The sequence below is a fragment of the Ctenopharyngodon idella genome, chromosome 5 (genome assembly GCF_019924925.1).
Source record: "Ctenopharyngodon idella isolate HZGC_01 chromosome 5, HZGC01, whole genome shotgun sequence".
NCBI lineage: Eukaryota > Metazoa > Chordata > Actinopteri > Cypriniformes > Xenocyprididae > Ctenopharyngodon > Ctenopharyngodon idella.
In genome coordinates, this window is record NC_067224.1 from 24,352,717 (window position 1) to 24,366,451 (window position 13,735).

Consider the following 13,735-nt stretch of genomic DNA (forward strand, 5'->3'; position numbering starts at 1 on the left):
TTGACCGCTGCAGAATTTCTTAAACATCTTTTCAACCATAGACCCTCTTACGGAAATATAAATCTCAACAATGGTGACATGCTTCACGCCCGCAATGCATTCTATAGCATACTATTATTAAGTTGAAATTAACTGTATTACATCTACATGATCCAAAAAAACAACAACAACAACAAAAAAAACACTATGTGTAAGATTAGGCCACTAGATAACCTCTTCATCAAGTTGTCAACATCACCTGACCACATTTTCCATTGTTATTTTTGCTACAGCTAACACAATTTCAGCAGCAAGAGTAAAACTAACACTAAAGGTATGTTTATACGACAACGATGTACTAAAAACTGAAAAGTTTTTACTTTGTACAGATGACAACGTTATCAAAAATCCCTATTCACATGGACCCGCGCTAATGACTAAAAACGCTGTATTACGCATGCCAGACAAGCAGATAATTTTGCTTGTTTTAAGCAAAAACTAACTTCATTTTGACTTTTTTTTCCCAGAAAACAAGAAAAAATATCTTATATCATTTTTCTTATCTAATAAAAACATCCAGATTTAAGAATTTTTATTTAGAATGGAAAAAGACTAAACAAGAAAAGCATTTTTACAGTGTAACACATTTACAATACAAACCCTGTTACTGCAACATGAGATCATCATTATTGTAGAAACCAATCAGATTAAAAAAAAAACACACAAAAAAAAAAAACACACACAAAAAAATTCTAAACTGACACACAAAGACATCAAGAATCAGCACATGAATCTCAACATTGGTGAAAATCAAAAGTGTCATGCCGCAATGTATGCTGGAAACAATAGTACAAAACTCCCAGCATGCATCACATCATGAATAAATTATGCAGCTGAATTGTCCTATCATTTTCTTTAATTCTAACTATTTGCTTTTATTTTTGCTGTGGTTTTTGTTCTGTCTTTTAGTAGTTTTTTTGTGATGTTCAGAGTTGATCTGATTGTCTGAATATTTTGTTGTCACCATTGTTGAGATTCATAGGCTGATTGCTCATACCTGTGTTTGTAAGTATAACTTATTGTTTTCTACACATGGATTTTATTTTCAATCTTCTGAAATACAATACAGTTTCATGTTGCGGTAAAACAGAGGTTGTAGTTTAAATGTACTGTAATGGCACACCACAATTATCATGTTCAAATGACAGTAATTCAAGCTATTTACGATGTTTATAAAACCATCAAAAGCTAAAAATCACCATCTGATCTTATTTCAGCTTTTTTATTTTATTAGTTTGTCAAACTCATACTGCATATGAGTTTGACAAACACACAAGAGTTAAGAGCCCAACTAATGGAAACACTAATCACCATTATGGTGATTTCAAATGAAACAAACATGAGCGTTAAACTTCTGTTAATTCTCAATAAGAACTTCTGTAGATGAATGACAGAAATAAAGTCAGTATGGTAAGTAGTATGTGAAGCTATAAATGCTGCCGCCCAAGTGCCATCATTCCACGCCACATGTGGCCCAGATCATCATAGCATGTGTGGCAGATGTGGGCCAGGTTTGGGCTGGCAAGTGTCTGGGAAGTGTCATTTGGAACTCATTTATAGAGTTATTTTTATTATAAATATATGTTGATAATGATTAAACACTTCAGTGCCCTCCAAAGACACCATTTTAGGTAGCCTATATAAAGGGATGGATTGTGTGTGTGTGAGAGAGAGAGTCTGGTGGTCACTCCAATACTACAGTGATATAAATAATTTAATGAATAATGCCTATTTTACTACTCTTTAAACCAATAAATAAAAATCTTTAAGGCACAGTAGCCCCAACCTCCTTGCCAATGACTACACCATCCCTCTTGAATTTTTATTTTTTTTTAAATTTGACCTCTGCCTTTACTCATAAGGATATATAGAATAAGCCATGAATTTGTGTTGTAAAACATGGCAAGATCATGTCAAAAAAAGTATGACAATATAATTTCAAAATTATTTTATTTTACAGCAGTAAAAAACTGCCAAAAATAAAAAATACAATATTTTCTGGAACTTTAAATAGTTGTACAGTCCAATAACCCATGGGAAAACAAATGCATACATTAAAAAAAGTTCATAACCCCATTTCATAAACTGCAATCTCTGCAAAATTAAACCTTATTATAATCCTTATTATTTTAATACGTCATCTTGCACTCTCTTTCAGTCTCTGAATTCTATTGCCTTAATGTAGTAACATCCAACTATACAATCTATTTCTCAGCAGTTCATGCTTCATCAAGTCCACAGTCTTATTTCAGCCCATTCAGGAACAACTGAACATTGATATGAAAAATGTAACCAGCAAACCAATAAGAATGGATCTGATTCATGGTCTCTGAAGGCATGACTAGCTCTTTATCAGATTGTGGCCACAGAAGCAATAATACATTCAAATGTAATTTACTAGGCCAAGATCTCTGGAAAGCTTTCCTCTTCATTTAGTCAAAACTGTTACCTAGCTTAGCTCTAGCGTTCCAGGCCACATGATCTGCCTAATGAATACGGATTTCTGGGAAAGCGCTATCAAAGGCAATTAACTCAATTGGCTCTAGCTGCTAACCAAAGCTCCCTATAGAGTAAACAGCCCAGCTGTAGAGCAACAGATTGTTACACATTTACAATTTCAGTTTCAGCTCCACCACAACTGCATTAGGAACAAAAACAAAGAAAAAGGCAGGAAAGAAGATAAGAATGGATTGTCTTCTCTTTCAAAACACCAAAACGTTAGATGATCTGATCCATCAACGCTTCTTAAAAGGACACGGAGCAGTTAACGGGACTGTCGCCCTCTCATTGGAGTTTAACAAGCAGGGAGTATTCATGCCCTGTGATGATCTGCACAAAATGTACTAGCATTTTTTTCTCCACATGAATCCCTGACATGCATATTTAATACAAAACCACCATTTCACCTTTTCCAGTGTATCCCCACATGTCCTACTTTCCCCAACAGCTTCGTTGAAGAAATAAGGACACGGTTTGGGATCCCAGAAAATCTTTCCACGCTCTCTCAGGGCACATGCCCTACCTTTACCATGAAACCATGCTGTAAAGGCAAGGTAAAGAGAAAAGAGACGACAGGCAAGAGGGAGGTGGACGTGGAGTTTGGTCCTTTGAGATTCCTCGGTGCTGCATATACATCTTAAGACGCCTGTCCAGGCGCTCATCCTGTTCCTCCATCAGGCTCCGGGGGTCCCCGCTGTCCCCATAAGAGGGTCGGCCCCTTCTATGGGCTCCTGAGTGGGGGTCTGGTTGTTCGGCTCAGCCGTGATGACGATGGTGTTCTCGTCCACCAGCTCGCAGGTGGGATTGGCGAAGGCAGAGAGAGGAAGAGTGATGCGATGCATCTCGCGTTCGTAAACTCGCTGCTCGTGCTGTTTCTTGAGGTCACGACCCCTACAGGATCCAAAACGTAAGTATTTTACTTCAACCATTGCCACACACAGAATTATATGTAATCTAGACTTCAGTCATTCGTCAACTGATCAAATAATAGAATGGGGTGTAAAAGTCAGAGACCAGTGAAAATGTTATTTTTTTTTTTTTTTTTTTATTTAACTAAAAAAACAGCTTAACAACTTGAGTAAAAAGTTTTGTAAAATTGAGATTTATTTATTTTTTGGCATTTAATTTAAACAGGTTGTGCAGTGTTGCTCAAATGTTCATCCTGTGTAAAATGTTCTGTTCTAATAAACTTTAAATCAAAGATGACAGTCTTTCAATCATCAAGAGCCTGTTTTTCCTTTTTCTCTTTTTTTAACTTTGGAAAAAAACATCCCAGATTTTTAATGTTTCAATGATTTTCACTATACATAAAATTAACCTTTGGATATTCAAAAGAATATTCAAGTTTTCCGAATTCATACTTTCTGTCTCGACAGCAAAGACTCAAAGAACCATTCTGAATTATATTATAAAAATTAACAACTTATTCTGCAGTGGTTCCACTTCATTTTTTCTGATTATTTTGAAGATTATGTCTAATATTATCCATTTGTAATTATATACATTTCTGTCATATTTAACAGTGACGCACTAAAGACAGAAGGAGTGATTTGTCTCCAGTATCGCCTATTTTTAGCGTCAAGATATAAATGTGCTACTGTAGAGAGAGAGCGAGAGGACCAGGTCTAATTTGTCATTCTCTGCCAAGCAAGGGATGGATCTCAATGATAATTCTCAGATTCCTAAAAGTGGTCAAACAATGTGAGCTGACTGCTGGACAAATGTCATATCACTGGACACACCCCTGTCTATACTTTCTTTCACTCCATCTCTTTCTGTCTTGCCCATTCAGGCTGTGCACAGCAGACCTGCGGCTTGTTATGCAACCCTCCTACACTTACCCAGCACTTCTCTGCCTGTGTGTCTGCAGAGAGCTCTGCTTTATCAGAACTGAGCTAAGCGGTTCCATCTTAATTTAATTTCTCTTCTTAAAATACACAAGCTCTCTGGAAAGAAGTAAAGCATTTGGTTGAGGAGGTAGATGAAGATTTTGAATATATGAGATCCATGTGCTGTTACATCATAACATTTCCTGTGGGTGACATTGTCCCTAAACCCTCCTTTCAGCTCAACAACCTGCCCTGCTTATTAATACTGAGCCAATTAATCACTAGAGATATGATGACATGCACACATAATCAGCTGACGCACGAGCACATGCTGCCTGAGGCTGTCGGGTCATCCAAACTCTTTACAAGATAGAGATGAGAATTTACTCAAGTTCTAGACCTAAATTCAGATCTATTATGAGAAGTTGAGAAGGTGAATCACATAAAACCTATAAAGGACAGCTCCATGTCATATATCACCACAAAATTATTAAAAATTAATTACATGTATTTGGTTGTATTTGTTATAGTGCCTTTATGATTATTTAAATTAAAAAAAAAAAAAACATTTTATTACAGTATTTATTATATCTGATAAGTAATGATTGAGAATAATGGGAATAACAAAAAAATTTACTTGCTTAATTGTCATTTAAATAATATCACAAGACAAATATCACAGGGTCCAAAAATATAAATAAATAAAAATGTAAATAACATTAATTATTTTTATACTACTTAAACATTTTTTCTTTTGAGATTAGGGTGAAATGTGATCAAGGCACACATTTCACACATATCGTCATGGCTTGATGATATATCTGCATTTACAGGACTTTTGTTTGAGGACAGGTTCTGGTACATTGTGATTAGAAATGTCCAAAACAATTGATATCTCTAAATATCAGCTTTCAGAGTCCCTCTGTTCCTCCCCAAACTCAACACCCACTTCTAAACGTCAAAACAACCCCCTAAATATAGACAGTCAAGATCTTCACCCACTCACCACCTCTCTCTCATGTGTCTAATGGCATTAAAGGAACACCGACACTGCTGTTAAAACAACATGGTATGCGTTTCCAGCTAATGCCCTGCCTTGTGATCCATGACATTTTACTCTCTTGAAACCATGTTGCAAACTCAATGACATCCTTTATCTCTGTTCTACAGACAGCACCTCTGAGCTAGAGCCAAACCAACAAACATCTCAAAAATACTGTCAAGATCAAAGACTATCCCAAACAACTGTGCTCTCCAGCAAAGAGAAACTACAATTATTTTGAATTGTACATGAAGTTTGAGGTATACTGGCTACTTGTGTCCCCTTATTCTGAAGAACTGAAGTACCTTTTTTGCCTGGATTTTGTGGGTTGACCTTCCCTATTGATCATATATCTTGTCTCTTCTCTGTTCTTACAGGGTTAGTTCAACCAAAAATTAAGATTATCCCATAATTTACTCACCCTCAAGCCATCCTAGGTGTATATGATTTTCTTCTTTCAGTCAAACACAATTGGAGTTTTATTAAAAAAAATTCTGGCTCTTCCTGTCTTTATAATGGGAGTGAAGAGTAACCAATATTTTGAAGCCCAAAAAAGCATATCCATCCATCCATCCATCCATGCATCATAAAAGTAACCCATACGGCTCCAGGGGGTTAATAAAGGCCCTCTGAAGAGAAGCGATGCGTTTTTGTAAGAAAAATTTCCATTTTTATAACTTTATACACTAGAATCACTAGCTTCCGGTAACATCCATTCGCACATTCACGAGAGAGTCAAGTTCCGGTGTATGACGTAGGATGTAGGAGTAGCGTAAGCATAGGTGAGAATAGATGCCTCTCGCGGTTAAAACAATTAGGGCTGGGTAACAAACTCAAGCTCTTCTGACATTTATCTTTAAAAATAGTTGTTTTAGACTTCTAATTCATGAGCGGTGTTTTGTTTTGCTCTATACTCTGCGCTCGTCAATACATCATGCGTCTGGTCAAAGCTCACTCTTCCACCGGAATCGACTCACGTACGGAAGCTAGTGATTCTAGTTTACAAAGTTAAAAATATAGAGGTTTTTTTTTTTCACAAAAAAGCATTCCTCGCTCCAGAAGGCCGTATAGATTACTTTTATGATGGATTGATGTGCTTTTTTGGGCTTCAAAATATTGGTTACTATCCACTCCCATTATAAAGATTGGAAGAGCCAGAATATTTTTTAATATAACTCCGATTGTGTTTGGCTGAAAGAGGAAGGTCATATACACCTAGGATGGCTTGAGAATGAGTAAATCATGGGATAAATTTCATTTTTGGGTGAGCTAATCCTTTAAGTGCACACTGTGAGAAGACATTGTGTTTCAGGTTATACTGACCGTTTGTAGAAGTATCCCATCGTGATGCCACCTCCAAGTAGGATGATAATGGCCATCATGAAGACGGCGAGAACATAACCTGCAAAGGCAGGAAAGATGACCAATATAAGCATAAACGTCTTGGTTTTCAGATTTAGTTTGAGGTTTAATCATCTCCTCCAAAGACCTACCAAGAGTCCCGAGGTCTTTCTTTTTCTTAGGTCCACTCCTGGCCTGCTGGAGCACTCCCTTCACGGGCTGCACTGCTGCACCCTCCACCCGCGAGGGGAAGGAGTTTTTGGATTCAAAGGTCTCCATCATCCTTGGGGTGAGTCCCTGAGTGGGGACAGACTTTTCTGGAGCTGTGGCTTCTGTGGAGTTTTGCTCTGTGGGGTGACAGAATGAACAGGATATGAGTGTTTTTCTGCTTTTTCTCAATCTGCACTGCTAATGTAAGTCAGCTCTGCATTCCCATCAATTAACAAGTCCATTGCCATCACACCATTGTACTAAACAGTTTTACTGTGGTCAGAGAGTGAGCACTCTCAACTGACAATTGTGTCCAATATTCGCCATGTCTTTCTTACAATGTTTAACAATGATTTGTTGTTGTTTTTTTTATCATTAAAAACTTTAAAGTTACATTGAAACATATGCAGCGACAGATCTTTTCTTGCGTATTGTGACGTACATCCAAGTGAAATGGATTATATAAAAAGAAAAAGTAGGGTGGGAACTTGGTTTTAACCATCGGTTGTTGATTGGATGGAAGCAGATCTGAATGCGAGCTTGCAGTCGACTGTAAGAAAGGGACGTAAGCGGACTAAATGACTGGAGTCTAGAGTATTTCACAAAAAGGAAGATCAGATTTTGATTTTTCTTTTAAAAAGAAATATAAAGATGGATAAATCTTTCACAATAAGATCAATTAGATGCATTTAGAAAACAAGGTTAAAATTTCAGTTCATGCCAACTTTAAAACAACTTAAAAAAAGATTTTGGCCCAAAAAACATGCTCTACACAAGTATATGAACACAAACACTCATTATAATTGCTCATTACGTTCTGAAATGAGTCTGAACGCAATTTGCAAAACACATATAACAGTGTGGTGGTATGCTATTTCAAACAAAGCTTTAGTCTTTACTAGACACACCAGGCGAATAGCATGTGTAATGAGAAAGTTTGGCTATTTTTATTTAAATAGGACATCAGGTGGGTGTGGTGTGTTTCAGAGGTCCCATAGGAAGAATTCACAGATGAGAACATTAACATGTGCTTCTCTTGCTGTGGGCCAGCCCTCTGGATTTTTTTCCACCACCCTCTACTCTGAAAAAGTTGTTTACACACTCCAGCAGAGTTAAATAACATGAGGTCACAGCCCAGCTAGCCAATCAGTAGCTGTCGCCATGGTAAGCACGTTCCTCACAGCCAATCAGAATCCCAGAGGGCGAGGCCTAGACCTTCTCTTGAACAGCTGCAGAACAAGTTTCCTTGTTTGTTCCTTTGTCTGTCCCAACAGAAGAAGCCTCAAGGCTGATGAGTCTAGACTCGTGTTATTGTTTAACTTTATCTGTCCTTGCAGCATGTTGAGTCAAAAGATAATTCTAAGAAAACCACATTTGTGTGGATTAAAACTGATCAACTGGCCTCAATAAGAGTTTTTCTTCAAAGGAAACACACTGCCATACTGTTTTTTGTTATTGAATCAAATAAAAGACAGCTGGCTTATCAAAAAATGATTCACAGCAAAAGAAAAGTTTAGTTCAGCACTAGTGTTTAGAGTATGCTCAGGGGAAAGTGAATGCATTAAAATATTTGGTGCTGACCTTGTTCATTCCCTAAAGGATGTTTTCTAAAGCCATTTTCTTTTTCCCAGAAAAAGTAAGATTGCACATTTCTGCAGTATGTAAATATTTTTAAATCAGCTCCCTTCAGATTCTAGGAAGAAAAAGCGTAAGACTGTGGAAACACTTGTGTAAGACCGTTAGTAAGACCCAGTTGTGAAATGCCAGAGAAAGACACGAGTTAAATAAATCACTTTCATAAATCATAGTCACATTTCGTGCTGGAGTGTTTATCTCCCCCCCAACAAAACACCAAGTGCTTTGTGATTCTTATTTTCATTTAAAAAATTTAATTAAATTTAGGCTACATTTATATGAATCTATAAAAGCTGCTGTCATTTATTGCCATTTTTTCCCTAACACATCCAGTGGAGTCTAGTGAAGAGAGTAAACATGGCTACCTTGGCATATCTTAATATCACATGCTTCTTTTCTGGTTTCTCCATTGGACCCAGAGACATAGCACCAGGGCTTCTCTGAACCATCTGGGTTACGACAGAAATTGTGATCTTCAACATCTTCTGACAAGAAAAAAACAAAACAAAACAAAACAAAACAAATTAAGTACATTTTATATAGGTTTACATGATACTTTAGTTTTCTATTAAAACATTTCTATGTTTGTAAGTATGTGTTTTTGAGCTGTAGTGAGTGCATCCTATCCACATCTCCAGACATGCCCTCGTCTGGATTAGGGAATTGTGATTGCTCAGCTTTTTCAGTTAGGGCTCATAATATCTGGGCCGCATGCCCTCTTCATACAAAATCCTAATTTACAAAATCTATAATCAGCAATATTGACAGTTTGCATTTTGCACTTTCTAATTAATGGATACAGTCTGTAAATATGCATGATTGCACATATCCTAGCTTAATTTCCTCAAATATATTGTTTTGGGGTGTCTTTTTAAAAGTGTTTATTTTCAAATTACACAGTAAAATGTACAAATAGATAAAGAAAAGTAAAAAAAATAGTATTTACCTGTCTGTGAGTCTTTAAACTTCAAGTTTAGACTCTTCCAGTTGAGGCAAATGTTCCCTGTGGATGTCTTCTGTTGCATTCCCCTGTAGCTCTCGCCATTAGATGTTATACACTCTGTGGGAAAATAAATGAACTTCGTATGATTTGGAAGACTGGTTTCAGATAAGTTAATTTTTCGTGTTTAAATTACAGGCAAATTCACCATTTACTATACTAAACAATCGTTACAATAATTTTTTTATGAACAGATATGAAACGATAACAAAAAAAAAAAAAAAAAAAAAACGGATGTAAAAATGCAAAATTGTGAGGAAAATATAGCCTCATGCAGCATCGTTACCTTTTCTAAATCACTTAAAATAAAGCATACATTATTATTATTTTTTTTTTTTTAGAAAGATATTGCAGCACATTGAAATTGGATCTTACCTTCAACAACAGACAAGCAGCTCACCAAACCAGAGCTCAGCAGGGGCACAAAGTAAAGCAGTCGAAACATTTTTATTCGTCGATGTTATTAACAACAGGAACAATTATTATTCATGACGACTTAAAACCGCTCTGTCTTAATGGAAAAGCCTGTGGTGAATCGAGCCACACTGCTCTCCAAACACACTGCAGTCGTGCTGTTGTTTTGGGCTCTGACTCTGAGCTGGTAAACAGCCTGAATGGACTGCACTCCCTTTGCGGAGGCACTGCGTGAGGGTTGCCAGGTTTTCACAACAAAATCCGCCCAATTGCTACTCAAAATTATCCCAATGGCATTTCAGGGGGGTCCCCCGGTAAAAATCCAGGTTCCAGGGGGTACAATCCGCGTTTTTGGCTGGGTTCCTGCTGGTAAAATTCGCTATTCAGGCGCTAAATATCATGTTATTCGGGTTCGTTTCAACCCGCGGACATAAAAAACAACACGCGGCAACAGTGTATAAGTAGCCCAATACCGCGGACTTGGCAACACTGAGCGCGTCCTCCGGGTCCTAGAAACAGCAGCATCTCTGATTAGAATGATGGACGGTAGACTACATGTGAATGATACTTGGACAAAATGACCAGAATGTTCCAGCAGACAATCGACTGTGTTTGTATTATTGTAATATAAAACCACACAAATATTTTATTAATTGGTATGAAGACTTTTTAACATTAGTACAGAGTTTGGTACATTAGAAAGAAGAAAAAGGAGAAGAAGAAGAAGAAGAAGAAGAAGAAAAGATATATAAAGAAATCACAGTGGGTAGCGGGCGGAAGCCCTTTCTGCGTGGAGTTTGCATGTTCTCCCTGTGTCTGCGTGGGTCTTCACCCACTATCCAAAAACATGCGGTATACGTGACTTATTGTGAATGCGTGCGCATATGAGTTCCAAGCCATGTAACGGGCATATATATATATATATATATATATATATATATATATATATAAATACATATTTCCTTAGGGTCAAATTTACAATTTGAAGCAAAGTCAATGAAAGCAATGTGTCTGAATAAGCTTTCGTGCAACATGAGTTTGCAAAGAATAAAATAGGCCAAAACCCTCACACAAATTCATCATTACAGCACCATCAATTCAGTCACATCATCCATTCTTGTTAAACAAATCTGACAGAGCAGAACTTCATTAGGAGATCAAGGAACAATGAGCGCCTCTATTATTTACAAGGAAGCAGAGGGTCTCCTGAGGAGAAACTATTAAAAGTAGGGAAACACAAGGTTCATTAGTGATGACATGATCAGTGTAAGCTATTCAGCTTCTGAAAAAGCTGTCCTCTCAGAATAGATGAAAGACACACATGCTTTGTGAGTCACGCTCTTTTGTTAAGATTTTCTCAGTTGTACATTCTGGACAACTCTATACTGACATTTTCCTTTGTTTTAAGTGCATTCCCTTTGTTAATTACAGTACACAACTATTATAAATACAGCTGTCTGTTTTCAATAGTTCTGCACTGTTCAGCACAGTAAGATCAGTGTCACATTTTCTGCTGCAGTTCACCATTAATCTATAAGTACAATGTCTTTTGTTTATCAGATTTTTTGAAATCTTGGAAATTATGTCAAGGTTTTCATGGCATTTTGAAGCATGGAAGCAAGCAATTAGATTTAATTTGACCAGATAGTTTACTTCCTTTCCATGGCACTGGTTAACTGACCTACTTTTATTTTCCAAAGTAATTACACAAAGTTTCCAAAGTAAAATTGGAGCCAGGTTGGCAGCTCTTTTTTCTGAGTTGTGCACCCAAGCAGATGAGTGTGAGAGAGATCAGACATTCAGTAACTATAGTGTTTCTTTGTTTTCAAGTTTTTTGATGATGTTGTTACTATTTTTGACACCCAGCTATTACTTCTGTTTGTTCTGCAATTTCAACCTGTTATGAAGTCCTGTTTGACTGGTTTGTTTAAAATGTGTTATTTGGAAGAAGAAGAAAAAAAAGTGAACATGTTGAATGCTTTCAGAATATAGCACAGATGCATAGTCATAAACAGTACAGTGAATAAACATGATAAAAAGATCCTATTTACTCCAAAAGAGAACTAGGGACAAACATAATTATTCAAACATTATTTATTCAACACATTTATTATTACCATTATGTTCTGTCCAAAGATTCTTTACAACCAAACTACTGTGATTAAAATAATAACAAAATGAAACCAGTGTCATGGGTTTGTATAGCGAAGACAGCAGACAATGAGTGGAAAAAGCCAGATGTTTTAACAGATGTTTCACATTATACAACTCTCTTAAAATAGTTTGAATAAAAACAAAAAAACAAAAAAAAAAAACAGAAATAGCCCATTTATAGCTTATTAAGAAGTTATGAGCTCTTGTTTTTTAAAATGGATAGTCAAGTGAAAAAGGCCTAATTCTCTCCAAATCCTAAAACAATTTTCTACTAAAATATTTTAAATCTTTCTAAAAATGGATATTTTCTTAATCTTAAATAATGAAACAATCTTACACAACATTGTTCTTTTAATCCACCTGTATCCCGTCTAGACTCTAAAATAATCAATAGGTCATTTATAATACAATTGAAGCATTTATAGAGGAGTGTGAATCTCTTCATGGTTTGCTGTAAACTCAGACCATCTGCTCCACTGATGGCTACTGGGATACCCAGCTGCGTCCTAACACCGTGTCCTGTGACACGCAGGCGTGTTGCACAGCAACTGAGTACATATTCCAAGCATGAATCATCAACTAGTCCTATGTTGAGGGCAGAAAATGGACAATTAACCTGGGAGACAAGCCTCTAATGTGGCATAAAGCAGACGCTATTCCCCTGCTGTTATGGTAGGGCAACTCTACTGTTGCCGCAAAAGCCATTACATCACTGTTTGATGCATTTACCCCTGCAGTGAAACCTGAGTAGAAGTGGCTTATGTAAAGAGAAGATGAGGATGAGAAAGGGGGTACAAAGTGAGAAAGAAAGACATAAAAAAAAAAACAGTAGGATAAAACTGTAAAATATTTATAGGACACAAAAGAAAGGATTAGGGTAGGAAAAAGATTAGGTACCATAGGAAAAAAAGAGAATGAGTGCAAGTAAGGCTACGTTATCACTGCCAGTCCAAATCCAATTATTTGTGTATCCGATTGGAATCTGGTCTATATTATTGACTGTCCATACTGTGTATTGCAATTGTTCAGATCAGATGCATGTGCGCTCTTTTGTTTTCCTGAATATCTGCATTGGTTTCTATGGTAATGATATTGCGTTGGTAGGCATATGCCAAAAACAACAACACCACCACCACCAGCAACATGGAGGGGTTTGCAAGACACATGTTGTCTTATGTACAACATGACAGTGTGTAGCCGCTGGACTACTACGTTTTCTGGGCTATCATCTCTGTCGGTCTCAAAACACGTCTCCAATTCTCCAATACATAGTCATTTTCTGCTCGTCCGGCACTCTACACCAACACAACCTTGTTTCTGCAGCGACTTTCAGCATATTTCCTATTACAACGACGTCTGATGTTTATGTTTTACATGGCATGAGAAAGTTGCATAAACCAAGCAAAATCCGATCAGATCAGTCAGACTAAAACAGATTTCCAGAAATGTGATTTAATTAGGATTTCAAACCACATACGAATGTAGCTTGAAACGGATTTGTGATTGACATTTCATGTGATTTTTTGCTGTTCACACTTGCTAAATCTGACTGGATTTCAAATATGCACAAAA

The 13,735-nt window shown here is 36.8% G+C and overlaps 1 protein-coding gene across 2 annotated transcripts; it reads right to left on the reverse strand.

Annotated features, from left to right (window-relative positions):
- Positions 1 to 1,972: 1,972 nt before the first annotated feature.
- Positions 1,973 to 10,447, reverse strand: pik3ip1 (phosphoinositide-3-kinase interacting protein 1). 2 transcript variants are annotated; one of them, XM_051895040.1, is made up of 6 exons: positions 9,971 to 10,447; positions 9,542 to 9,655; positions 8,961 to 9,077; positions 6,903 to 7,097; positions 6,733 to 6,811; positions 1,973 to 3,429 (listed from the first exon to the last, which is right to left on the reverse strand). In XM_051895040.1, exons 1-6 carry the CDS (start codon positions 10,038 to 10,040, stop codon positions 3,213 to 3,215), a joined length of 792 nt encoding a protein of 263 aa, XP_051751000.1. In that variant the 5' UTR covers positions 10,041 to 10,447; the 3' UTR covers positions 1,973 to 3,212. The 2 variants fall into 2 exon arrangements, with proteins under 2 accessions (XP_051751000.1, XP_051750998.1); XM_051895038.1 differs by having other exon boundaries at positions 8,961 to 9,080; positions 9,971 to 10,446.
- Between the last annotated feature and the right edge of the window lie 3,288 nt (positions 10,448 to 13,735).

What these genes read in the sequence shown, in the direction of transcription:
- pik3ip1 (XM_051895038.1), bottom strand. Translation starts at nt 10,040, where the DNA reads ATGTTTCGACTGCTTTACTTTGTGCCCCTGCTGAGCTCTGGTTTGGTG. An exon ending in GAAAGACCTCGGGACTCTTG is followed by an intron (nt 6,812 to 6,902) that starts GTAGGTCTTTGG and finishes CTGCCTTTGCAG; the next exon opens with GTTATGTTCTCGCCGTCTTC. An exon ending in ATGGGATACTTCTACAAACG is followed by an intron (nt 3,430 to 6,732) that starts GTCAGTATAACC and finishes TGGATCCTGTAG; the next exon opens with GGGTCGTGACCTCAAGAAAC.